Below are 27,440 nucleotides of genomic sequence, written 5' to 3'. Positions count from 1 at the left end.
GTAAAGCAAAAGTTTATCATGTTATGCAAAATGCACTTGGGATTGACTGAGTGAGATGCCAAATCCAAACACAAAAAAGAAGAAATTCAAATTCCAAAGGCAAAGCCAAAACCCAACCAACATGCCTTTGCCTTCCTCTTCCTCTTCCTCTTCCTCTTTGTCTGGCCCAACGACAGCATACAACCATTAGCAATGCTCCAACTTCTATGCGCCTTTTTAGGCGCTCGAGTGGGATCTCCATAGTGGAAACCTACCTCCACAAGTACAAATTCCTGAGATTAAATATTCTGCATTTAAAATTAATGTTTTCTTTTTGCCCTTCATTGATTGATACGCGTTTATAAACTTAACTTTTTTTAATTTTGTTGTCATAAACTTAGTATGTGTCAAACAATAAGAGATTAGGTTCACAAGGAGGCCACACCTATATTTTGGGTGAAGAAGAATTGATCTCACAACGTCCAGAATGGTTATTGTTATTGAATCTTAAGTCAATAACACATAACATTGCATGAGTTATTTTAAATGACCTCAACACTTCATAAGTACATATCTCTTCTCTAGTAAAAGTGGAGAGAGGCATATTGGGGAGCATGTGTGGAAAATGAAGCCTACCACCACGAGAAGTATGTCTAGACTTGTTCTGATGCGTTATTGACTTAAAATGTCACATTAAATAAGTTTATCTACCACCACACACCACAGAATGTGGCGGCAGCATAAGAAGATAGTTTTGGGTTCAGAAAATTTGAACTCGCCTCTTGATGGGTAAAATTTAACTTTAGTCAATTCTTTCCTCTTTATACTAATCATGCCCTAATTATAATTATAATAATTTGTAATCAGAGTTTCATGGGATTCTAAAAGTGTACAGCTCTGCAGAGCAACGTGCTGTGGCTGTGCAACTTGCTCCAACGGTCCCATTGCCCTACCAATTCCTTTCTTCCTTTTTTACACTAAATGCTCCACTTTAACTCTAACTCTCAATTTCAGAGCCTGTGATTTTCCTTTCGACATGCTTACTATTATTTTTTTTACTAAATTGCCCATTTAAACTCGTTTAGGCATATAACATTACGTGATTAGTTTGATATATCGTAACACATAGCATCTTTTAAGTATAATTTGTAATTAGTTTGATATACTGTTACAATAAACGGGGACAGTTTGGTCATATCAAGCACCGATCAAATGGCAGTATGGCACCACCGAGAGAGAGGGAAAAACCATGTGGTGCCGCTACTGCAATTACCAGCGGAATATTAGGCAGTTCACGAGAATCAACGAACTAAATTTCCCTGAACACCAATAATTGAAAGAACCCAAAGTTTTTCTATTAATTTACAGATTTTGTGCCATTTTTCCTCAACCTTCGAGCCTTTGCTTTTCCACTTGCATTTCTGTCTCTCAGACAAAAATCGGCCCCATTAATGGCGCCTTGTCAGTTTCCACCCTCACAGAAAAACCAGAAGTAAATGCTTCGCTGCTGGCCTTTACGGCCTTCTCCAACTACCATTCCATTATTTCCTCTCTACACAAACATTCACTGACCAAGAACATCACTGTGGGAGCTACCCTTTAATGGTGTTTTTGGTTCTTGCAACTCCCAAGGTTTGTCTCTTCTTCCTCCTACCTTATCTGCATTTTATTTCTCTCCCCATTTTTTCTTCTGGGTTGTGCTTTTTTCTCTGTTTTTTTTTCCCAGAAAATTTCTTAAAGATGCTTCCTTTGAATGATTAATCCTTGTTTTTCACATGGGTTTTTAACTTTTTAACCAACTTGTTCATTCATTCAACATTATCCAGGAAGAAGGAAACTTGCTGTGTGAAATTTGCATAGAGGGATCACAGAATTTTGCGCACTGAGGAACTTTCATGAAACTTTGAGAGTATCAGAAAGCTTAGAATTTAGGAATTGAGCTGTAAGAATTTATACTGCAATGAGATACTTTTACTTGTTAGTTTCAGTAATTGTGTCATGGGTTTTGTTCCTTCCAAGAACCCATGAATTGCAAACCTCTCAGAGCCAAGTGTTGTTGCAGTTGAGGAAGCATTTAGAGTACCCTCCCTCATTAGAAATTTGGGGAAATTACAGTGGAGACCTCTGTAACCTGTCTTCCACTGCTCATGTGAGCATTTCATGCCAGGGCAATTCAGTCACTGAGCTCAAAATTATGGGAGATTATAAGCTTGTTAATGTGAGTGGTTTCAATGGATTTGCAATTCCCAACCAGACTCTGTCTGAGAATTTTGAGATTGATTCTTTTTTCACCACATTGTCAAGGTTGCCTAGTTTGAGGGTTCTTAGCTTAGTGTCTCTGGGGATTTGGGGTCCGCTTCCTGATAAGATTCATCGGTTGTCTTCGCTTGAAGTCTTAGACTTGAGCTCGAATTTCATGTTTGGTTCCATTCCGGCGAAAATATCTAGAATTGTGAAACTTCAAACTCTAACACTGGAGGGCAATTATTTCAATGAAACTGTCCCTGAGTGGTTGGACTCGTTGTCGAATCTCACTGTTTTGAGCTTAAAGAGCAATCGGTTGAAAGGCGAGTTTCCTTCTTCGATATGCAGAATCAAGACACTCACTGTCATTGCTTTGTCTCACAATGAGCTTTCTGGAAAGTTACCTGATATGGCTACTTTAAGCAGCCTGCATGTCTTGGACTTGAGAGAAAATCAATTAGATTCCGAACTACCAAGGATGCCGAAAGTGTTGGTTACAGTTCTTCTTAGCAAGAACTCATTCTCCGGAAAGATTCCTGCACAATTTGGTGATTTGGGTCAGCTTCAGCACCTTGATCTCTCATTCAATTATCTTAGCGGAGCACCGCCCTCTGCTTTGTTCTCTTTGTCAAACATCAGTTATCTGAATTTAGCATCCAATATGCTGAGTGGACCATTCCCAGACAAGCTAAATTGTGGTGGAAAACTTGGGTTTGTTGATATTTCTAATAACAAGTTAATAGGTGATCTTCCGTCTTGCCTAGGCAGTCCTTCAAATGAGAGAGTTGTTCAACTGAACGGAAATTGTCTGTCGGTTGATTCTCAACACCAGCATCAAGTTTCATATTGCAGAGAAGCTCTTGCAAGGAACAAACAATCTAGAGGAAGAGGAACCGTCGTGCTAATTGCTGTTATCACTGGAGCTGTTCTTGTTTTACTACTTTTGGTACTCGGGGTTCTTTTCTTTTGTAGAAGATACCGTTCTAGGAGGACAGTTGAGCACAACATATTTGCAAAGGCCGTGCCAGATAATTCACCAAATGGTTATTGCTCTGAACTCGTTGCAAACGCAAGTAAGTTATAACTAATCAGGTTACTTTGTTATTATTTATGTTGCCCCAAACACAAGGCATGACATTTCATAACGAATAATGCATATCAATTTTATGCTCTGAAATCTATGAATACAGACAACAATCATGTTTGAGTAGCTACGAAACTTAAGATGGTAACATTTGTATTATACCCTTTGTAGGATTCATATCTCAAGCAGCGAAGTTAGACACACACGGTACCCCAGTGAGTCGTATATTTTCGCTTGAACAGTTGAAGGACGCAACAGACAACTTCGATTCATCTATGTTTATGGGTGAAGGCTCAATGGGAAAGGTACCCTTCTGATTTAGAAATGCTGTAGATATAATAGTTTGCTTGAAACATCCAATTTTTTAACTATCAAGCTCAAAACTATGAGTAGTAACCGGGATAAGAGTTTAATGGGCTTGGAATTATTTATTGATCACTTAAGCTCTCCAGATTCTTGATTTTGATCTGCTATTTTCATTCTTTTGCTTTCAGCTTTACAAAGGAAGGTTGGAAAATGGGACCTATGTTGCAATCCGATCTCTCACTGTATTGAAGAAATATTCAATTCAAAACCTTAAAGTTCGGCTGGATTTGCTCTCCAAGCTTCAGCATCCTCACTTGGCTGGCCTCTTGGGTTATTGCATCAACACTGGTGGACATGATGATTCCAGCGGCAACAGAGTCTTCCTTGTAAATGAATTTGTCTCTGGTGGGAACTACCGTACCTATCTGTCAGGTCAGTTTGCATGTGTGCGTGAAAGCGTATTTTTAAAGTTTATCATAGGTTTCGTATTGAATTCTCTCAAATTCTAACCAAGCAGTGTGCATACGTGTAGAAAACTATCCGGAGAAGGTTCTCAAGTGGTCTGATAGACTGGCAATTCTAATGGGAGTTGCGAAGGCCGTGGACTTTCTTCACACTGGGGTTATTCCAGGTTGCTTCAACAACCGACTGAAAACAAACAATATATTGCTTGATGAGCATCGGATTGCAAAGTTGAGTGACTATGGAATGTCCATCATCACAGATGAAAGTGAAAAACTCGAGGCACGTTTCTTCACTCATTTTACTTTTTGACTTTGCATTCGTAAGTACGGTTCCAAGTTGTTATTCTGATGCCATTCTATTTCTTCTGCAGGCAAAGGGAGAAGGCCCGAAAACAAAATCGTGGTACGAATGTAACCTATTGTCTACAAAGTAGCTTTCCAGCAGATTACTGCAGTTTTAACAATTCAAAAGTTGAGTATAAATAGTTAGTTCTGTTGTTCCATTTTGCAGGAATAAAACAAATATGGAGGGTGATGTTTACAACTTCGGATTTATCCTACTCGAATCACTAGTTGGGCCTATCGTGAGCGGAAAAGGGGAAACATTTCTGCTAAATGAAATGGTATGCCGAAGTAAAGTTTCGATTTTTATAGAATAACATTTCGAAATGTTTCATGTGGTACTGTAATTTTGATGTGTGTTGTGATGAACCGAAAATGCAGGCATCGTTTGGCAGCCAAGATGGTCGAAGAAGAATTGTGGACCCGATTGTGTTGACGACTTGCTCGCAAGAGTCTTTATCGATTGTGGTATCCATAACAAAAAAATGCATATCTCCAGAAGTGGCAGCTCGTCCCTCGTTCGAGGATGTTCTTTGGAACTTGCAGTATGCAGCTCAAGTGCAAGCCACTGCTGATAGTGATCAGAAATCTGATTCTACGTCTTAAGACTCCTCCTAGTCAGCCTATGCGACAGCTGAGAAGCAATATCACGTTAACATGTGGCAGTGTGACGGTCACATTGAGAAATTTCTCCAAAATGCGGGGATTGTAAAGATAAACTAGGCTGTTGGCTGCATAGCCGTGTGAAAATGTAAAGGTTGTTGAATGCTAGGTTTGGGCTTTTCATTAGTACAAATAATAGTGAAATCGTTAAGTTTAATGTTCGAAAGTAATGGGGCTTTGGCCCTTGGGGTAATATGTAAGCTTACAAAATTTTCACGACTTATTAATGCAAAACGAAATGATATGAAAACAAGGTTTGAAACACCTTGCTAACGAATCGGATTATTATTGGGTTACTCGTTAATAATTCATTTATGAGTCAAGTCGTTATAGAATTATTTGTTAAGAACTTGATAAGATATATTTTTTGAGATCTGGTCATTAGGTATGTCAATTTCTTACATGACTCGTTAATCTGACACGAAAAGAATGAACCGTTTGAGTCAATATCAAATCATATGTTACGAACCCGTTGAGATAACAAGTTTGACACAACACGACCCGTTAAGATAACATGTATGAAACAATAATGACAAACACAACCCATTTGCCAATTCTAGTGATATAGGTTAAAGTCGGTATACGAAAGCAAGCAGATTTGTAACTCAGTTAGTTACGAACACCCGCAACTAAACATGAGGTCGTGTTTTTATATTCTCCGAACACTGCTTGTATCAAGGAAAAAAAGGAGTCAGTAGATATTAACATGGTAATCTAAGATGCACGCTAATTACTAAAGAAAGGTCATTGTTAATTGTATGATTAAGTTAATCAAGGTGGGGAATTAAACAAAATATATAATAATAAAAAATAAAAATAAAAAGAATGGTGGCTCTCACGTTACAAGGACAGGTGAACAATTTCTCCACTCACGTGCGTTGCTTTCTTTCTTATTTCAAAAGAAATCTGCAGGACTGTGTGAAGAGGTAATGTGGGATACTTACAAAATAAGATTAAGGACGATGAAGAATTCGATTCAACAAAAAATAATAATAAAAATAATAAAGAATTTGAATTTAATTTTCATGCACATTGTTGTTTAACAAATTCAATTATCGTCTAACTTTATTTAATTAAAAAATTAGACATAAAGAGAAGTATGCATGAAAAGAAAAATGAGAGTTATATCTAGGGGTGTGCTATCCACACACCTTATTTTACTTCTCACACACCTCTTGATAATTTCTGCCCGTTGATCTTCTTCAATTCATCTGATCCGACGGTCGAAAAGTAAAAAGGTGTGTGAGAAGTAAAATTGGTGAGTGGATATCACACCCCTGTGTCTATTCGAGAATAGGATCTCATATGAGTCAAATGACAAAGTAATATATAAGTTACGGGAGTTTACACTCCTAATTTCATTGATGCCTTTTTTGATAAAACTGAACACCTAGTAACAGGTGGTTAAGTTGGAATAATAACTGTGATATTAGTGGCAGACCATGCTTGGGCTTAGGCCTGACAATTTATTGCACGACACGTTAACCCGATACAAACGACCAAATAATAAGTTTCGGGTCAACCCTTTAACATGCTGGTTCGTTCTGGGTCACCTGCTAAAAACTCGATAAGATATCATTTGCCAGATTTAGACATTAAAATGACAATTTCTTGCATTACCCGTTAACCTGACACGACCCATTGATGAATTGGGTTGTCATTGGGTCACCTATTAAGAGTTGTTAAGAAATTGAGTTTAACACGACTTGCCTTCTTAAGATAACAAGTATGACATGAAAACAATACGAACACGACAACCACGACTCTTTTGTCAGGTCTACTTCGACCTACAAGGTTTATCATTATCTTACTCTAAATCATAATCAAACTTTATGAAAAATCATTATGAGATTATTAGAATATTAAATATGAGAATCCAACCAAAGGTTGGTTGTGTTCCCCAACCTTAATAATAAAAATTGACTACCTTGAAGTGGACAATGTGTTCTTGGTAAAAGTGGACATTTCAACCTACTCCTAACTTAGCTCCTCCTCCTTCTCTAGATACTATATATTAATATGCCTTGTAGCATAATATACTTACATTTTAAGCACATACAAACTTGATTCCATTAGTAGGCAGTTTGGTGACAGACTGACAAGTAAAGGGTCCAATTCTAGCTCCAGTTATATGATACTTACGCACTGATGATCACTTATTTGAGTAGGCCGTTTGGTTGACCCGTCAGTTGTAAAATTACGCTATCTGTGAACATGTTATAATTCGCAACTCCAATTTTCTTTGATCAAACTTCTGCAATCCAAGACAAGACCATAGAGATGATGATTAAGGCTAGGAGAACTGTAAACGAGAGAGACTACCAAAGCAGAATCAACCTCTGCATAAGAAGTTTCTAACTTTAGTTATTTTCAACGTGTAAAACAAAACCCAAAACTCAGCACAAAGAACTTTCCCAACTCCTTTTTCTAGCAACAAAACCAATGAGCCAGTTACCATGCCAATCTCTAATTCATCCTCCACTTCCAATCCAGACCATCAATTCACCATCAATAGTATCTCAATATCATTATTCTAAAAATAACATATTAATATACACTTATTTTTTAAAAAACGAACGTCACGCACACATAATTTTACTTCTTACACTCTCAAATTCGGCCGTGGCCCAAAGTCACGATGGTCGGTGGGCCGTGGCCCAAAACAGAAATGTAACGGCTATTCTGATGGGAGCGCGGGGTCCACTATCTCGCGGGTTGTGTTTTGACGATTTGACCGATTAGTATCCGATGACAACAGCATTGTGTCGGCGAGTACAGTCCAGCCGAGCAACAAAGCGCGGGCATCACCACGACAAAAAGTATTCGCGTGCATTTCACGCTCGGATTCAACTGAGTCAGTTCGCCGAGTCCGACCATCTTTCATGCGCGACGGTTACACACACTCGCCGAGTTCCAACGACGAGTTGTAATTTATTAGGTGAGAGGCGCATTTCAGCCGCGCCGTCGCAATCAGCCAACGTCAAACGACAACGACCGTCAGACACCGAACCAAAGTCCCGCCAGCACGACGCCGTTTCATCACTACTCCTTCGGACAGATAAATAATAAATTTTCTCGCGCTTATGAAAATAATAATTATTTTATTAATTTTTATGGAAATTCCCAAATCGCTACTGTCAGCTTCACCTTTTTCAACATTCGCACTACTTTAAATTCCTGATCAGTTGCGCACTCACTCTCACCCCGTAGAACGATTCGTCTCTCTCGTCTCGCTCCCACGCATTTCTCCAATTTTTGGCCACTGAATTTACTGGTAAATTATCTTTATTTTTCTTAATTATTCATCTAATTTTTTAATTAATTTTTCATTTGCTTCTGATAATCTGCAATTTTTATTGCTTTTTGTTTAATTTGATCGCGTGCATTGTGATAAATCTGTTTGCTTTGAGCTTGCGTGAGTTTGAGTATGTGGATCGGATGCTTAAGCAAATTTAGGAAATAATTTAGTAGCTGAGCTCAGTTTGTGATCTTTGAGCTGTTTTTGTGCTAATTAGAGTCGCATTTTCTTTAAAAATTATTAATTTCCATCTTTTGAGTGTCGGCAGCGTTTGATATTCAATGAGTTTGGCTTCCATCAAACATTACCTTTTTGGTCACCGGTTCTAATCGTGGAAACAGTCTCTTTGTAAAACAAGTGTAATGCTGTGGACGATAGACGTTTCCTCCAACACTCGCTATGTGAGGAGCATTGTTGGCTTGGGTGGCCCTTTTTTATTACCATTTTGGTGACGAATGAAATATTTTTCTGATCCTAAATTCCTAATTTATTGCCATTTTTTGTGAAATATATTTATGCATTATTGTTACTATTTTTCCTAATGATGCTTATTGTTGTGGTTGGTGAGCTCAGTTTGTGATTTTTGAGCTCTCTTTTGCCAATTTCAGTCACATTTGTCATTAAAACTGAATATTTTTTAATCGTTCGAGTGTTGGCGTTTGATCTTCAATGGGTTTGTTTTCCGTCAGATGTAACAGTTTTATTCATATTTTTGACATTTTCGAATTCTAAACTCATAATTTTGTTGCTGATTGAAATGATTTTCTGGTTTTGTTTGTATCTCTAGTGTTTGGAGTATAAAGCTTTGTGAATGTGAATACTTGAACGCATCGGAGAACAAGTCTGCTCTGTCTCTGCAACCATGGGTCTAGGAGTAAAAGCCAAGAGCCGCCGGGGCAGCACGGTTCAAATTGATTATCACATTCATATTCAGGATATTAAGCCTTGGCCCCCATCACAGTCGCTCAGATCACTTCGTACTGTGTTGATTCAGTGGGAAAATGGCGACCGCAATTCGGGGACCACCAGCCCTGTTGTCCCCTCAATTGGGTCCATTGTTGGTGAGGGAAAAATTGTATTCAATCAGTCTTTCAGGTTACCGGTGACTCTGCTAAGAGATATGTCGGTTAAAGGTGGTGGTGGTGGTGATACATTTCAAAAGAATTTGTTAGAGTTACATTTGTATGAGCCTCGGAGGGACAACCCTAAAGGCCAGTTGTTGGCCACTGCCACTATAGATTTAGCTGATCATGGTATCGTGAAGGAGACCATAAGCGTTACCGCTCCAATGAACAGTAAGAGGAGCTATAGGAACACTGATCAACCAGTTTTGTATGTCAAGATTCAGCCTGTTGTGAAGGGCCGCACTAGCTCCTCATCTAGGGGTAGCTTGTCGAGAGGAGTATCACTGGACAATGCTGGCAGTGAATCTGTTTCGGCCTTGATGAATGAGGTATATGCTGAGGAAGCGGAAGTTGCCTCTTTCACTGATGATGATGTTTCCTCACACTCATCTCAAATTATATCTTCCACTTTAGAAACAAATCGCACTATGTCTCCTCGAAAACAAGAGGTAATGATTCACCTAGTTTTTATTTTTTCTGTTTTGGATGGAAACTTGTCACTGTGACTGCTAAAATGATAATATACTAATATGTCATTTAACAATTCCGCATTGGATTGCAGACGGGACAAGAGACGGGGCTTCGTAGCACTGAAGGTGATAACGAGAAACAGGCCTTACACTCAAAACTAGGACTCGAAAAACCAAATTTAATGGCTCAGAATGCACTACATGAATATATGAAGGGAAGTTCATCATGCTCATCATCAATCGACCTATCTTCTGACCCTGGAAGCCCAGTAAATGGTAATGCTTCAGCAGCCAACTCTCCCAGCTCAATTTCAAGAATCCTAAAAACTGTTGGTGCAGAGGCTTCTCCATCAGCATCTTTTAATGGAAAGGCCAAAGATTCCAACTCCAGCATGGGAAGCAATGGCCATGATCACTTAGCTCACGATGTTAATGATAAGGTTGTTGATGGCAGGGGTTGCCTGGAGGCTGCAGTTAGTGATGATAGTTCTACTGAGGACAACGAAAGAAAGCAACAAGAAGAAAATGGAGATGGAAGACAAAGTTTTGATGAGGAAAAGCATTCTTGGGAACGTGAATCATCCATTGTGCACGAGGCTAATGGAAAGGAAATTCCTATTGGCACGAAGGAAAATATGAAGCATGTTAAGTCTGTTAGGTCACCGATTGACTTGGCTAAGAATGCATTAACTGGTATTCAGGGAGAAGCACAGAACGGCACAGGTATTGTAAGAAAAGATGCTAAAGTATATCCTAGGGATTCAAGAAGTGTGATCTTAGAAAGCAAAATCCATCAGATGGAAAACAGAATTAAGTTGCTTGAGGGAGAATTGAGAGAAGCTGCGGCTGTTGAGGCTGCCCTTTATTCAGTAGTTGCTGAGCATGGAAGTTCCATTAGTAAGCTCCATGCTCCAGCTCGGCGCCTTTCTAGGCTGTATCTTCATGCTTGCAAAGAAAGTTCCCATTCTAGGAGGGCCAGTGCAGCTAAAAGTATTGTCTCAGGACTAGTTTTGGTTGCAAAAGCGTGTGGGAATGATGTCCCAAGGTACGTTCTAGCGGTGCTTATTTTCTGCATTTTCTTTGTCTTATTTACAGTCATGTCGCCTTTGAGATTGATCCTTTGAAGCAAAAGTTTCCAGAGCTAGTCAGATTTCAATCGTTAAGTGTGAACTTTTAACAAATTGATGGAACTTTGGTATTTGAAAATCAGGGTACTGCATGAAGATCCAAAGAAGAACTGCATATATGAATTGCATGAATTAAGTTTCCATGTTTGTTTGATGCACTCGTTCATTTTCCTTCTCTCTCTGATTACAGGCTAACATACTGGCTGTCAAATTCTATTGTGTTGAGAACAATAGTAAGCCAGGTTGCTGGTGAATCAAAATTACCTATGTTGGCAGGGCCTTCTATTGACAGGAATGGTGCTGGAAAAGTGAAAAATAAGGTATCGTCTTCAATTAAATGGAAGGCTCCATCTTCTGGGAAGAAAGAAGGAATGAAGCTCTTGAATGGAAGTTTTGGTGACTGCGAGAACCTGCAAACCTTTATGTCTACACTGGAGAAGATTGAATCGTGGATCTTTTCACGGATAGTTGAATCTATCTGGTGGCAGGTCATAGGATAACTCTTTTCCTCTGTTTTTCCGCATTGAATTTTCTTCAAATCTACAATTTCAAAACTATCTTATCAAATGAATTTCATGAGGTCTTGCGTCTGATTCTTTCACTGTTATATTTTCAGACTTTGACTCCACATATGCAGTCTGTCGCTGTGAAGGCAAATAGTGAAGGTGCCAATTCTGGGTCGAGGAAAAACTATAAAAGGACATCTAGTTCAATTGATCAAGAGCAAATTAACTTTTCATTAGACCTTTGGAAGAAGGCTTTCAGGGATGCTTGTGAAAGACTCTGTCCAGTACGAGCTGAGGGACATGAGTGTGGCTGCTTGCCTTTGTTGGCGAGATTGGTATATCCATATATCACAGATATTTCCATCATTATGTATTGATATTAATAAGTATCTCTTTTTTTCTTCGAAGATATCTGAATCTTTGTGAATAGCAATCTCACAGGATGATTTTGTTTCATATGTTTTTTTAACAAACAGTAGTGTTAATGTGTTAAATTGTTAGTTGTTAGGGGTGAGGGGGCTCGGTGGGGATTGAACCCGCACCAGGGTGCATAGGCATGATTGCTTTCCACCACTGCAATAAAGCGCTATCTGCTGTTTCATATGTTATTGATCGATGCAAATTTCTCTCTTTTAAATTTGGCATTGTAATTGCATGATATCTCTGCCACTGTCATGTGTTTAGGTAATGGAACAATCTGTTGCTAGACTAGATGTGGCAATGTTCAATGCTATTCTTCGTGAATCTTCTGATGAGATCCCAACCGATCCAGTGTCCGATCCCATTAGTGATTTGAAGGTTCTTCCAATTCCAGCTGGGAAGTCAAGTTTTGGGGCTGGTGCACTACTGAAGAGTGCGGTAAGCCTTATTCATGAATCTCTCGAGGCAAAAGTATATACGTGTGCACTAAATCTTTGATTCAAATAGATAGTTATGTGCATTGGACTGAAAGCCATATAGGACAAAACACTTCTGAGTTCCATCAAATTCGCATCCTGTACTTCATAATCCCTGAGTCTCATTATTCTGAGTGTACCTCGTCAAATTTGCATCTCTATTATGTTATATGTAAGGAATACTAACTTCTTTTTTTCTCCATTTATGGTCATGGTTATCAGATTGGGAACTGGTCAAGATGGCTAACTGACCTATCTGGTATGGACGATGATGACTCACTTGAAGATGTCAATGACGATGATGACAATGACGAGAGACAAGATAAATCGTTCAAGTCTTTCCATCTCCTTAATGCATTGAGTGATCTCATGATGCTCCCGAAGGATTTGCTCTTAAGTAAATCCATCAGAAAAGAGGTTCAGCACAATTCTCAGACCTTTCTATTAGACTCACCGAGCATTGTTCAGTTCTTATTCATGGTGCTTGGATTTTGTTTTGAAGGTATGCCCTGCATTTTCTGCACCACTGATCAAAAGGATTCTCGACACTTTTGTTCCAGACGAATTTTGCACTGACCCAATTCCAGGCGTAGTGCTTCAAGCCCTAGAATCTGAGGTAATCATCCATTTCAAAATAATTTCTTTAGAGGAGCTGCATGTTTCTGGTGGATTTGTAGTTACAATCATAAGAAGGATGCAGTCTTTGTTAAATCAAAACCAATTTTGGTCTCTTCTGTTGTAAAATAGGACGCTCTTGAGGCTGGGGAGGACACTGTCACAACCGTCCCCTACACCGGAGCTGGTACAGTCTATTTGCCACCCTCAACAGCTTCTGTTGCGAGTATTATCGGAGAGGTTGGAGGCCAATCACAGCTGAGAAGAAGTGGGTCTTCAGTGCTCAGAAAATCATACACCAGTGATGATGAGCTTGATGAACTGAACTCACCCTTGGCCTCAATCTTCATCAATTCTTCCCGATCTTCGCCAGTTGCAACGAAGCCCAGCCGGGCATCAAATGGAAATGGCAATCAAACTACTGTCAGATATGAACTCCTCCGGGAAGTTTGGACAAACAGCGAGTAGCTGTAATATATAGAATTATGTCCAAGTATACACAGATGAATAATTTGTTTCTGTTCCTCAATGGAGTTTGTAAATCCGTGCTCCGGTTTTGGTCACAACATTGTATCTTTGATGTCGCTGTACAAAAATAACAGAAAACGCTGAAATTCAAGTGGTTAAGTGTGTCATTTGTGATCGAATTCTAGTAGAGAAAGTGTTCAATTTATTCTTTTCGAAGAAAAAACGCCGATAGAGGGGGATTTTTTCATGTCTCACTCAATACATTACAAACTTGTAGCTCTCGTGCTGCAAGCCACGGGTGACAAAAATAACACTTACAAGACCAAAATTTCAAAACTACGTTGGAACATTCAACACTCATGAATTCCAACCAAACTCTAACTCTCACATCTTAAATATATACTTATACTCCCGGAATGCAACCGATAAGGAAAGCCGAAAAAGATACAGATGTGTAATCACGCAGTGAGCTTCTGGGAAGAACTGACAGCGTTTATATGCTGAAGATGTAATGCAGCCAACAGCCCCTGCCAGGTTTCTCCCGGCGCAGCTTTGACCTGAAAATCGATGAGTTTGTTCTGTTTTCTGTAGTAATCTTCCAGCGACTTGGACTGAGATAAGAGAGAAACAGATTACTACCCATTTTTCGATGGAGATAAACTAACATATAAAACAGAACAAGGTCGAAATCATCAAACAGATGTGAACAGAGAACAATGGCAGTACCTGCTCTGCATCAGCAGGGGGAGATTTCAGAAGTTCTTCCTTTGACTGCAGATTCAGATTTCGAACGGAGTTGCCCATCCTAAGATATTCTCGGCAAGCAGAGAAGTTTCGGGTTCCTAGATTATTCTTCACCAAGTGCTCATTTGAGCACTTGAAATTCACCACTAAATCAATCTCGGCAATTTGGCCAACAATCTCCTGTAACAAGCAAAACATCTCCATCAAAACAAAAAAATTCAAAATTTCCACAGAAATTACAAAAATTCTCCGGAAACATGTCGCGGTTTAGTTTCCCTCGAGGCTTAATTAAAAGTTTGTAACCAGTTCTATTTGCGTACATTGCATATTTCCCGAAATTCTAATCATAAACCATGAAGCAAAATTATGATCTTGTCATAGAAGTTAAAACTCACAGCTTGTGTTCTTGTTCGAGGAATCCCATCGAGAATGAATCCGATTTCGCCGCGGTAGTATCCTTCTTCCAACCTCTTCGACAACAATGCAAATATCACTTCGTCCGGAACAAGCTTCCCTTCATTCACTGCATTCGCAATCTAAATTACCAAAAACGAGAAAGCATTAAAATTTCTTCCCTCAAAAATGGGAAAATTAATATTTTTACCCCAAAAAATCCTAATTCAATTGGAAAAAACAGTGAAATTAACCTGCTTGTAGAGAGAAGAGCGAGGATTGAGCTCCTGGCGGACGAGGGATCCCATAGAAATGTGCGGAACTTCCAGAAGCTTCGAGAGCCTCTCGGCGTACAGGTGCTTCTTCGCGCCTCTGTCTCCGATCAGCACCCACTGCACACCTCTTCCCGGGACCCACCCGTCCGAGTCCAGCATCCGATTCCGACTTGTCTCCCTCCGTTCCTCCTCTTCGTCCTTATCGTCGTAGTAATAATCGTCGTCCTCGTACTGCAGCTGAGCCGCCGCCGATCCGTAGGCTCGGCGCTCCAGATTCCCGAGGCCGCGGCGCGTGAGCTGGGACGCAACTACTTGTAGGCGGCTGAGTACGGCCATGGTGGCGGCCGGTGGTGGCTAACTGACTTTCTCTAGGGTTTTAGAGGGAGAGAAGAAGGAAGAGAGAGAGCGTGCGGGGCTTTTGCTGATGCCACCCACCTTATTTACTCTTTGATTACGATGTGGGCGCAGATCACATGCATCATATGCAGAATTAATCATGCACCATCTACATGTCAGCACACTACAGGATGGTTGGACTGGTAAGTGTTGTAGGCAATGAATCCCAGAGCGGGAGAGACACGTATCAAATGTATGTGACCCAGGACTCCACAGATGGTGGAGGGTCGTTGTCTGGGTGCCACGTGGGTGATATGCTGTGGTCGGTGCTTTCCATTGGACTAGAACTGCTTTCTGTTAGCCACGACTCTATTCCTTCTTTCATACTCATGGGCATTTTAGGAAATCGATTTTCATAATTTAGCGGGCGAATTGATTAAATTTTTAATATTTAACGACATTTGATTGATATGTGAATAATATTTAACGACTTTTTAATGTTCATTCAAAAAGATAAATATTTACAGAAAAATTATTAAAGTTTGTTTCTCCAACGTTAAAAGAAAACTCAATTCACTAAATTCAAAATGGATCGGTGAACTCGGTCTACAAATATATCATAGTTATCAATGGATTCCTAAAATTTAGGTGGAATGGGGGTTATAATTCTTTCTTTCTACTTTCTCGAGGTATAATGACAGACCAAAAGACTCGACTAGAAGGAATCGGCGGAGAAGTGTCCCCCTACCCTCCTCAAAAACGTTTGTGATTGTTTATCGTAGATCGTGCGGTCAGTTTTTGTTAGGTACTATTTATATTTAATTTTAAAATTTAAATTTTGAAATGATTTCTGACTACACGATATACGATGAATGATCACGACCAAACGTGACCAAACGATGGAGGCAATCTCACTGGCACTGTGAATCCTGCTTTTGAGGGTTTGATTCAACACGACGCATGGTCATGTATATGATCAATAGTATTGTGCACCCCTACTGTGTTGGCTGCTCTAATTGGCTCTCAATCTGCATGGAACTGCCTGCGCGAACGCTATGCATCACACCACATGCCGTCTCTCCAGATTCGAAGTGAACTCATGAATACCCACCATGGCGACTCTTCTGTTGCTGACTTTCTTGATCGTGTCAACTGCATTGCTGACACACTTTCCTTGTCTGGTGCACTAGTGTCTGACTCTGACTCGGCTGCCATCGTCCTCAAACGTAGCCTCTGCTCAGGCTTGCGAGGAGCCATATCTTACAGTGCTTTGGAAGCTCTCCTTCTCAGTGCTGAACGTTGACAGAAAAGCCACAATCCTCCTCTTTGAGGAAGGGGGGGACTCTTGCTGCAGCCATCAATAAATGGGACGAGATTCCTGCTACGAAGCAAGGGAAGCATCGGCGCCTGGGTAATTGGTACGATCGAGTTTGATGGTGAGAAAGTTGGACACGTTGGGTTGGGTAGGGTTTGGGGTAGAGGAGGAAGAACCGATGGGAATTTCCCAAAGTCCTTGGCTTATCAAGGCTGTGATGAAGCGTTGATCGCAGAGGAAAGTATACCAAGCTTTGGCAACACACTTGCATTGTAGTTAATCTTTTGGTGGGAACCGTCCAACGATGCTACTTGTGAGTCAATAGCCCGGCAGGAGATTTTGTATGTTCGGTACTCACACCTAAAATAACTTTAACCGAACTTCTCTAATCTCTAATAAGAAAGTCCTACCAAAATTTCTCTTAAGTTGCCCGGTATCTCGTATGTTGTCATGGTCCAACCAATCTGTTAAGGAATTTTTTTTTCCGCATTTGCAAAAGATATATTTGATTTCAAAACTCTGCCTTTTTTTGTAGGATGCCAGAAAATATTGAAACAAACTGAAAACACGCACTTTTAGTGGGGTTGAATTTTAACTTTAAAATTAAAGTACATTCTTAAAGAGTAAGAATTGTTCTTTGGTTCAGCAAAGCAAAAGAAACATGTCTGTGCTGCCTTTGTAACTTTAATGTTCACTGCACTTTCCCTTTGCGTCTGACGAAAGACTACATGACCACCAGACGAGATCTCTTTATTCTAACGTCCTGCATTACTGCATTTGCTTGATTTTCAGGTACATGTTTCCGGTATCTTCCCATTTTATTTCATTGTTCTGCACATTTGTCAAATTGTGATTATCGGAAATGTATGAATGCCTATAACTAGTTTCTAAAAATACTTCAGAATTTGTTTCATTTGCAATTTGTTTCAGGATTTTTTAAAATATATAGTCATGGAAAGTGAGGTTGACGACAGTACTTCCATGGAATCCGTTTGTATAGACACTGATGGTATCATTGAAGAATTGACAAACACCATCGGAGCAAAGCTTCTCAACCATTCGCCATTGCCAGCATCCTGCTGCATATTCAGAGTTCCCCATCAGATTCGGCGACAAAAAATACAGGCATACGAACCTGATATCGTCTCAATCGGGCCCTTTCACCGAGGCCGCGGTGGCGATCAATTCCAACTCATGGAAAAGGTGAAGCGCTGGTACTTGCAGTGCCTTCTCGCAGACGCAAACATAACTTTGGCAACCTTGATCACAGGTGTCGTGGATTTCAACAAGCGTGCTCGTGATTGTTACGCAGAGCCATTGGATCATTTCAACAAGAAAGACTTCGTTGAGATGATGGTAATCGACGGATGTTTCCTAATCGAACTATTTCGAAAAGGACTTTCCGTCGATCAACAAGACGAGAACGACCCCGTTTTCAATGTGTCCTGCATGCTGCAATATCTTTACCATGATCTTCTCCTGCTAGAAAATCAGCTGCCATGGTTTGTTCTCGAGCGGTTATACAATTCAACCGCCATGAAGAATACTACTTCCGAAGGAAATGCCTCCTCCCTCACCGACCTTGTCCTCAACTTCTTCAGACAATCCGTGGCGGACGATGGTATTTTTATTTTCAAACCGAGTCCGAATCTCCCTCCCGAACCCCTGCACATACTTGATCTCATAAGAACCGTGATCGTTGTTCCTTTTGAAGATTTAGGCTCCAAACGAAAAGAAGAGGGTGAAGACCAACAGCAGAGCAAGGAGAGAGAGCTGCCGCAGAGGGTTCCGAACGTGACAACTCTGTCCGAAGCCGGCATTAAATTCCAAAAAAGTTTCAAAACCCCGGACTGCATAATGAACATAAAGTTTGGAAATGGGGCGTTCACGATTCCACCACTAGCAATCGACGAGCGGACAGGGCCGCTCTTCAGGAACCTCATCGCCTTCGAGCAATGCTGCCACAGCCGCCTCCACAAGATAACATCTTACGCCGTCCTGATGGATAATCTCATCGATTCGAGCAAGGACATCGACCTTCTTTGCGAGGTGGGAATACTGGTGAACTGGCTGAGCTCGGAAGACGCTGCGCAGTTCTTCAACGAGCTGTACAAAGACACGACGGTCATCGGATTTTACTACGAGGGACTTTGCAACGATGTGAATAAGTATTACAAGACTGACTGGAACAAGTGGATGGAAAAGCTGAGGCGCGAGCATTTCGGTACGCCGTGGGCGATTATTTCTTTGGTCGCTGCGTTTATTCTGCTGGTGCTCACAATGTTGCAGACTGTATATGCAATTCATCAGTATTATCATCCTCCTAAATAGTTGTATCAATTTGTTATTTGCCTTGATTTTCTTTCGCTTCCAACGCTTAAGGTTTGGACATGTGATGGGTTGTGTGTGTGTGTGTTAGAACCTGTGAGAGCTGCGAGTTTTGTCGTTTGAAGTTTTTTGGGACAACCATGTAGACAGAATTTGGGTGTGATGGCTTGATCACGTGGCTTGTCCTACCACAAAATAAGATGTTATAACATTGTCATTTATCTTTTACCTAAACTTTTATAAATATATGACCTTCCTGATCTATTCTTCTCATTTTGATTCTCTTTATCTTCCTTCAATGTTTTCCGATGACCGGAATATTTATTTTTTGATTCACCCTTTAAAGATTAATTATAAAAAAAAATCAACTAAATTATAAATTGTGCAACATTGCAGTTGAGAAAAAAAAAAGCCAAGAATGTTCAAATTGAAAGTCGATAGCATACTTTATCCGGGTATCGATACTGTGGATAGTTGATAAGTACGTCTGTACATATCTATATAAAGTAGTTGATAACAATAACATATCGAGATACTGTTGAATAGCCAAACTAACCACGGGTTGACGTGGTTGACCCAAGGTTAGCCTTTATAAGATTAAAAAACAGAACAAGTGGCTACTTGTATAAAATATTTTCACCAAATTCACCAATCCGAGCTCTTAAAATTTGATACAACGGCAAAAAATAGAGGTCATTTTTAAAAGTTATAATAACTTTAATCGTTAAATCAAATTTCAAAAATCCGAATTGATGAATTTAGTGAAAAGAATCCGAAGAGGATCCTTTCCCAAATATTTAGGGCACTAGTGGATAAAGAAACCGTTTAGAAATTTGAATAGAATCACCACCAAAACCAAAGATCTAGAATGTATTTTTTTAAGATAATAAGAATTTATTAAAAACCAATCGAGAAGGTATAGAGAACAAGTATGTTCAACATAACTAAGAGGCCACATAGGCTAAAAAAACCACATAAATTTACAATTACAAATCATTATGAAGACAATATAATTGTCGAACCACCACGAAGACCTGTATCTAATCCATAAGAAAGATAACAACCTGCGAGTCATAGAATCATCATAACAACATCATGAGAAAAAACTGCACCACCTCTGATGATCTTGCAATTGTCAGCAAAAATGTACTTCTATGAGTCACCTCCAACAAATGTCGAGTTTCCCCCCCATAGTTCTTCGCTGTGTGCACAAACTAAAAGAAAAACAAAAATCAACCTTAACTGTGAACAATAGCCGCTGCTTAAAGATCTGAGTTTGATTCTTAATCATAGCCATCACAAAGACTTTTCTCGGTAGAGCAAGACAATAACCTTAATCACGAAAACTCTTCTTGTGACAACAAAAGAGCAACCATAACTAAATAGAAACACAAAAAAAGAAGAAAAAAAATCAAGAGAGATTGTCGTCAACTCCAAAGTTAACGGTCAAAGTCGGCTGTTGATGATTATTATTATTATTATTATTATTATTTTATATAGGTTTTTCTCTCGATAGTGGCTATCCAAAGAGCTAGAATTTAAATTCAAGGAAGTTGCTTCCCACTTTCGTATATTTCTTCTGGTGGTTGACGTGGTTTTGGCGGTTGGCAACGGACGGCATCCAAAAAAATATTTTGCTTCGAGCTGCTTCGAGAAAGCTCGAATTAAAGTCAGTCGGTCACTAAAAGTCCAAAATCCAATCTGTGTGCAATAATAAACCAACAACTCCTCTGTTTTCGCGTTTTTTGTTTTTATTTGGCCGGTTTTTGAGATTCCTTATATACAGAAAATTGTTAGAATAATAAATGTTTCTTTTGTCTTCCACTCGTTACGTGACAACCATTTATTCGACAAATAATTTATTTTTTAAACATATAAAATTATTTATAAATGAGTGATATTATTGAGACTGAGCATTATTATCAAGTAATATTTTTTTTATTTATAAACTGAAAATATTAAATTCAACTAACAAATATATTGAATTTGATATTTAAATATTAAAGTCATTATTCACGAAAGTACTACGTGCGCACGGAAGTACCATCAGGTCGGTTGGTCAACCACGACACGCGCATTGTCTTATGTATTTAACCCAGAACCAAGAGCACAAACTTCCAGAAAGAAAAACGGTTTCGAGCTAATGGATAAAGTAGCACAATACGAGCGCGTTTTCAAGCAGTTTGATGCCAACGGAGACGGAAAGATATCACCTATGGAGCTGCAACAGTGCGTCGGGGCGATAGGCGGCGAGCTCTCGCTGACGGAGGCGGAGGTGGCGGTGGAGTACCTAGACTCGGACGGCGACGGGCTGCTGGGGTTGGATGACTTTGTCAAGTTCGTCGACGGAGGATGCGACGAAGAGAAGGTTAATGTCTTGAGGGAGGCTTTTAATATGTACGTGACGGACGGGAGTGGGTGCATTACGCCCAAGAGTCTCAAGAGGATGCTGAGTCGGCTCGGCGAGTCCAAGAGCGTCGACGAGTGCAAGAACATGATTGCGAGATTTGATCTCAACGGCGATGGGGTGCTCAATTTTGATGAGTTTAAGGTCATGATGTTTTGATGGATGGTGTATATATGAAGTGTGATTTTTGTTTGTTTTTGCTACTTTTGTAGTCTGTTCATTCGATGTTGCTTGATTTTACGACTCCAGTGCTGATTTTCGGCAAATCTAACATGAGACAGAGATTATTACATTCATTCATTTTCTTCTATACTGCGTATTTGGATTAGGCTGGTTCATCAGAACATTGTTTCTACTCTTTGTTCCTGAATTCGAATCGCCTATTTATATATACAAATTAGTTTAGAATATTGCATTTTTGTGTTGAAAAATTGATTTTCTTCTAAGTCGTCTACCTTTTCTCTCTTTACAAGGGTTGGTGTTACTCCTTGTTCATGCAGTTTCAATTGTCTACCTAATGCTTAACTAATCGGAAATTTTCAACTGTCTACCTAATGCTTAACTAATCGGAAATTTTGAATTAGTTACGGTATTTTAAGTCAATCATGCATTGTTATGTATTTTTATCTTACTTATCTTACGTTTTGTCGTTGGTCTGGGATACAATGACCACGACATGCATCCCATGTGCAAGAGGGCCTTCTCTTGTTCAACATTTTGAAATATGAAAGGGAAAAGTTGTTACTTTGTGATCGAAATGTCATGGGTTCAAATTATGAAAACAGTTTTTTAACAAAGTAAAAATAAGGTTACATATACTATAGACGTTCCCTCTCCGATTCTCACAAAACAAACGAACGACCTTGTTAGCTCGGGTTTGAATTTCAATTGACTGATGTTTGAATGAGATAGTAAATGCAGCACATGCTCCTATACAACAAGGCAATAAGAAATCATGTAAATATAGAACCAACCACCATTGAAGCTCTGCACCTATAAACTAAGTAGCTAGTGCCTAGTAGTACCAATGCCTTCTATTATTTGAGGAAACAAAGATGTTACATATATATACAAGCAGAAGAACCCTCTGATATGCACCCATAAACATTTCTTCTGTTTGCAATGCATCCTCCCAATGCTTTGTTCACACATTGTTTGCCGCCGCCGCTTTCACCAGCGGCTTACAAGAGCTCTCACTGATCAAAATATTCTCCCCCTCCACGCTTTTCGACTCCTCCACCAATCGCGACAACTTGTGGACAACTTCCCCTGCACTAGGCCTCAAACTAGGGTCTTCGTGGACGCAGGCCCTTGCTAGATTTGCCAGTGTGACAGCTGCGTCGAACGAATAGTTATCCCCCAACGCGCTGTCCATCCACTCTCTTAACTCCTCTGCATTGTCCGAATGCAACACGGATTTGATCTTCTCTGAGAGGTAAAAGTTTTCTTCTCCCTCAGCGCCCGGCCTGCTTATTGGCGTTTGTCCACACAAGACCTCTAGCAACACGACGCCATATGCGAAAATATCAATGCTTGGAGAAATCACACCCTGGTGAACATATTCGGGTGCCATGTAACCCAGGCTCCAAGACGCGGCAGGGCTGGTTGGACTACAATGTTGATCGTCCGAGTCATTTTCAGCACACTTTGCCATGCCGAAATTCCCAATCTTCGCGTTGAATTCTTCGTCTAGGAAAATGTTTCGGCTCTTTACATTACGATGGACATAAGGGGGTTTCATAATGTGGTGCATGTACTGCAAACCCATGGCTACATCAAGACATATCCTCAGCCTTTGGCTCCACGTCAAGAAACAATAGCACGACGCAATGAACTGGTTTTTGATTGCCAATCCGCCATGGAGCCAGTCCTTCAAAGATCCATTGTTCGCGTACTCGAAAACCAGAAACGATTCTTGCCCCTCTGGCCTTAAGCAAGTTCCCAACAGCCTCATTATGTTGGGGTGATGGTGAATGGCATCGTGAAAAAGACCAAACTCAATCTTCGAAATTGTATCTGGCTGTATGCGCTTTACTGCCAAATTCTTCCCGCTTAGGCGGCCATGGTACACAGATCCTTCAATGTGGTTGCCGGAACTGAAGTCCTCGGTTGCTCTGCTCAGCTCCTCAATTGTATACATCTCCACCAGCACCTTTCGCGGCGTGGTTGTATCGATGATCTGACCGTCAAAAGTATCTTGTGATCCCTCAAACGAGACTTTCTTGTCACTTGTTGTCCTCACACTTAGGCTGAGCTGTTGCAGCTCCACATCACGTCCTTTTGGTGAAGTCTTTTTCTTTTTCTTCATCTGAAATAGCAAGAATGCTGCCGCGACCGCAATGCTGGCTCCAACAATGACTCCGCTAAGCGTGACATACAATCCGATGTTCATTTTTGCCTTCTTCTTGTGTGGACTAATTGCCGGGATGCTAGTTGCTGGAAAGCGCAAATTGGGTTCCCGGGGCTTTGCTAGAGGACCGAGTATAGGTTTTCCTTCAAGCGGAATCAAAAGAGATGTGAGAGGTGTCAACCTTTTGGGTCTAAAGCTTTTGAATGATCTGTTATTTGCAGATATGATAGCTTCTTGTGTTGTATTGAATTTAACAGCCAAATCAGGAATCGTGTCGCCTTCACTCACAGGATATGTAATCAAGAGTCTTGATTGTGTCACAAGTCGAGATGATGAAGAAGGACAAGCACATCTCAAGGGGATCACCAACTGAAGCTTATCAGCAAGCCCCCACGGCGAAACGCCTGGATTCTTCTCTCGAATAGCACTGCAGGTTGTCAAGCCCTCTAATGACTGAGCAATGCCATAAAAGCTCTCACCTTTCACACTAGTCTTTGTCAACTCGGCACAAAAAACACCACCATTGCCGCACCCACAATCAATTGGTATCAACAAAAGCTCATCTTTAGGAAGAAACTCCGTGTCAGCTGAAAATCCGTTCGCATCTGCTATCACAAACGGACTGATGCCCAAGTAAGAGCTCAGATTGGAGAGAGAGGAGTAGTACGCGTTGGTGCGAAGAATCGCGAAAGTTGCACACTTGTTCTCCACAGATGATGCATTTGTAGCGTTGCAGTAGTAGCCGGAAGCGTCAGGAGACGTGGACTCGCAGCTCAAAATGTTGTGAGATTTTTGTTCAAATGCAGACACAGTTAGAAGTGAGAAGAAAAATAGGAAGGAAGAAGCAGAAGAAGCAGCTGCTGCAGCCATGCCGATGAACCACTAGGCTGACCACTCAGTTCCACATGAGCCTATAAAAAATAAATACAGTTTAAAACACTTTGAGGGAGTGAATATTTTGGATCTATACAAATATAATTTAGACAATTGAACTGGAGAATTTTACCAAAGTTGTTCATGAACAAGATTCTTGGGGATGGCAAGGAATTTGCATATATTAATCTCTCTGATTCCAGCTGTTTAATTAGTCCTTACCTTGGGCTAATCCATCCATCCTACATTACCAAATGCTAGCTAATGGGCAGCTACTTATCCCCAAGTTCCAAATGCCACTTATCAGTTACACTTTTCTCTGGATAAGACTTGTTATCGATACATTATCCGTCAGTTAGCAATTAACACTGATGACAAGCAGTTATTCTCTAGACAAGAGTTCATTAGTCACTTAAAACGACGAAATATTTGATATAGTGTTGATAAGCTATAGATAACATAGACCGGTAGCATGTCAATAGCAATCGTGTGCAATTCAAATATTATCCACATAATTGATACAAATATTGACATTTTCGATACAAACGAAAGAACAAGCGTGAATCATTTGGAATGAAAAGATGGAAGAAGCTAAATTGGCAGGCAGGCAACATCAGTAGGGATAAAAATGATGCAAGATTTGGAGAAATTTGAGGATGAAAATGAACTGAAATACAATGGAAGAGACTGATGCAGGTCAAAAGTGAGGCATGAAATAAAGGCCTACGTGTTATTGATAGGTCAAGTTGGTTATGAACAACCTAGGTTGACAATCCCCACCCTTCACCAATAGATCAAATATTCGTTTTCAGTCATAGCTCAGAGATGAAAACAATAAGCGTGTACACAATGAGGTAGTGGAACATTGGAACACACTGATGTTGTGAATTCTCTCAATTAGACTCTTTTGAAGAAATTAGGTTCAGGCAAAAGGGGTAAAAGAAGATTTAGGAATATGGGAAAGAGCCTCTAAGAAAAAACATGGAGTATTTTGAGCTAACGAACGACTTGACACAAAACCGAGTTCAGTGGCGTTCTAGGATTCATACAACCGACCTCACTTAGTGGGATAAAGCTTTATTATTGTTATTGTAGCCTCTCTGAAGAAATTCTTATGGGTGACAATAAGACTAAGATAAAAAGTCCAACCCACTCACAATGTAGTCTGCCTTTTTGCATTTAGGTACCACTTTATCTCATGTAGTTACAAATCCAATGTAAGGGATCACTCCATTGTGAGGAAATCAAACAATTTACCTGATCCGACTTTCGAACACAAGAATTTTTCAAAATTTTGGTCTGTCAAGTCCAACCAAGAGTTAGTTCAGTTAATTTGTTTGGAAAATCCAACTATGTATGAGTAGCAATGCCCATATTTCACAAAAAAGTTCGAGCACATCCCAAGAGGGCCAAAGTCGAATAAAGATGGAAGGCACTTTTCGTTCAAAACAAGATTAAGAAATACAAGTAGCAATGGATGAACTAAAGAGTCCCAACAGTGAAGGGCACGTGATAACACATGCTGACCACTTCCCTTGGTCAACAATGAAAGATTTACCAAAGTACCAATGTAGGACTTTGGAGCATGCCCAAGTTCTAAGTTTCTATCCGAGTCTAAGTTAACTCGGATCACCTATTAAGAACACGTTAACGAATCAGGTGGTTATCGAATTATTTGTTAAGAATCCGTTATGAAATGTAAAAGACACGACATGGAAATTACTTGCATAACCCATTAAGGCAACATGAAACAACACGACCTTTTAACGAGTTGGATCGTTATCGGGTCATCTGTTAAGAACTTGTTAAAATAAAATGTTTGACACGAAGTAGTCCGCTAAAATAACATGTATGACACAAAAACAATACAAACACAACAAACGCAACCCGTTTGCCATGCTCAAGTGAGATTAAACTTATTAATAAAAATTAAGAACTAGATTTGCCCATTTCTCATACGCATCGATCCGATCTCGCATTTTTCTGTTTCATTAATTATGTAATTAAGCGTTTAATTATATTCTAGTTTATGTGTTTTTATAGGTCTTCCGAATGTAATTTCTTCTCTCGCACATTTACGCCTTCCTCGAATAAAAAATAAATAGTTTCATGCAACAAGTCAATAGTGGATGCCAAATGCAAACATTGTGTTCAGATCGCATATGATGCCTGCTGCACGTGCTCTGTAATTCACAGATCAGGAGAACAACATAATCTTGATATCAAATAAACATGCGCTGACGTGGAATACGGGATTTTCTGGAGAAAGTTTTCTGAGAAAACAATTTTAGCCAAACAAGACCATATTCATACCAAATGTAGGCAGATAAAGATTTTCCCTCATAAAGAGAGCTTTCATGCACGGAAATGCTACCGAGTTAGGGTTGGTTTGGTATTGCTGTGCTTTTGAAAAAAAACTGTTTTTGATGTGCTGTGAAAATAAGCAGCTGTGAAATAAAACAGCAGAGTGTTTGGTAAACTTTTTTTGTAAAAGTGCTTTTGAAAAAAAAAAAGCAGTATTATAATGTTTGATAAAATTTTATGTAATACAGATGTGAAAAAAAACTGATTTTGCAAAGCTAGGTTTTGCAGCTTTGTGTTTTTGGCTTTTTTTCACCCGAAACTGTGAAAAAAAGCTAAAGCTGAATGTTTACCAAACATTAAAAAACTCACAACTTTTTTTGATAGCCATTTTTTTCAAAATCACCTTAGTACCAAACTAGGACTTAGTATCCCAAATCAATTACATATCGCCATGTAAAAAAGTCAAAACAGATGACAGTGAGTGAGATACCACCTCAGTGACACCCTGGTCTCCTGTACGTCTATTTAC

The 27,440-nt window shown here is 39.8% G+C and overlaps 6 protein-coding genes across 7 annotated transcripts; 4 read left to right on the top strand and 2 right to left on the bottom strand.

Moving 5' to 3' along the window:
- The first annotated feature begins 1,242 nt into the window (after positions 1-1,242).
- Positions 1,243-5,346, top strand: LOC103960907 (probable inactive leucine-rich repeat receptor-like protein kinase At3g03770). The gene is made up of 8 exons (XM_009373397.3): positions 1,243-1,611; positions 1,806-3,296; positions 3,479-3,612; positions 3,802-4,045; positions 4,146-4,357; positions 4,449-4,480; positions 4,589-4,700; positions 4,801-5,346. The coding sequence occupies exons 2-8, from the start codon at positions 1,940-1,942 to the stop codon at positions 5,023-5,025; spliced, it is 2,316 nt and encodes a 771-aa protein (XP_009371672.2). The 5' UTR covers positions 1,243-1,611; positions 1,806-1,939; the 3' UTR covers positions 5,026-5,346.
- A 2,618-nt stretch (positions 5,347-7,964) lies between these two features.
- Positions 7,965-13,765, top strand: LOC103960905. The gene is made up of 9 exons (XM_009373395.3): positions 7,965-8,356; positions 9,168-9,953; positions 10,067-11,019; positions 11,292-11,589; positions 11,718-11,942; positions 12,292-12,465; positions 12,726-12,920; positions 13,006-13,119; positions 13,251-13,765. Exons 2-9 carry the CDS (start codon positions 9,243-9,245, stop codon positions 13,584-13,586), a joined length of 3,006 nt encoding a protein of 1,001 aa, XP_009371670.2. The 5' UTR covers positions 7,965-8,356; positions 9,168-9,242; the 3' UTR covers positions 13,587-13,765.
- Positions 13,766-13,771: 6 nt separating this feature from the next.
- On the bottom strand, positions 13,772-15,424 carry LOC103960906 (probable adenylate kinase 7, mitochondrial). Its single transcript, XM_009373396.3, has 4 exons — positions 14,978-15,424; positions 14,726-14,866; positions 14,313-14,510; positions 13,772-14,197 (listed from the first exon to the last, which is right to left on the bottom strand). Exons 1-4 carry the CDS (start codon positions 15,332-15,334, stop codon positions 14,045-14,047), a joined length of 849 nt encoding a protein of 282 aa, XP_009371671.2. The 5' UTR covers positions 15,335-15,424; the 3' UTR covers positions 13,772-14,044.
- A 1,941-nt stretch (positions 15,425-17,365) lies between these two features.
- LOC103960904 (UPF0481 protein At3g47200-like) lies at positions 17,366-19,006 on the top strand. 2 transcript variants are annotated; one of them, XM_048578650.1, is made up of 2 exons: positions 17,366-18,270; positions 18,364-19,006. In XM_048578650.1, the coding sequence occupies exons 1-2, from the start codon at positions 17,601-17,603 to the stop codon at positions 18,978-18,980; spliced, it is 1,287 nt and encodes a 428-aa protein (XP_048434607.1). In that variant the 5' UTR covers positions 17,366-17,600; the 3' UTR covers positions 18,981-19,006. The 2 variants fall into 2 exon arrangements, with proteins under 2 accessions (XP_048434607.1, XP_009371668.3); XM_009373393.3 differs by having other exon boundaries at positions 17,368-19,006.
- A 2,079-nt stretch (positions 19,007-21,085) lies between these two features.
- On the top strand, positions 21,086-21,680 carry LOC103960902 (calcium-binding protein CML38). The gene has a single exon (XM_009373391.3). The coding sequence runs from the start codon at positions 21,121-21,123 to the stop codon at positions 21,541-21,543; it is 423 nt and encodes a 140-aa protein (XP_009371666.2). The 5' UTR covers positions 21,086-21,120; the 3' UTR covers positions 21,544-21,680.
- Positions 21,681-22,296: 616 nt separating this feature from the next.
- LOC125474679 (protein LYK2) lies at positions 22,297-24,931 on the bottom strand. The gene is made up of 2 exons (XM_048578649.1): positions 24,741-24,931; positions 22,297-24,645 (listed from the first exon to the last, which is right to left on the bottom strand). The coding sequence occupies exon 2, from the start codon at positions 24,602-24,604 to the stop codon at positions 22,529-22,531; it is 2,076 nt and encodes a 691-aa protein (XP_048434606.1). The 5' UTR covers positions 24,605-24,645; positions 24,741-24,931; the 3' UTR covers positions 22,297-22,528.
- Between the last annotated feature and the right edge of the window lie 2,509 nt (positions 24,932-27,440).

The sequence above is a fragment of a genome, unplaced genomic scaffold, assembly GCF_019419815.1.
Source record: "Pyrus x bretschneideri cultivar Hongxiangsu unplaced genomic scaffold, Pyrus_bretschneideri_v1 Contig13, whole genome shotgun sequence".
Taxonomy (NCBI): domain Eukaryota; kingdom Viridiplantae; phylum Streptophyta; class Magnoliopsida; order Rosales; family Rosaceae; genus Pyrus; species Pyrus x bretschneideri.
Note: the sequence above shows the minus strand (reverse complement) of the source record. Positions and strands in the feature narration are given on the sequence as shown.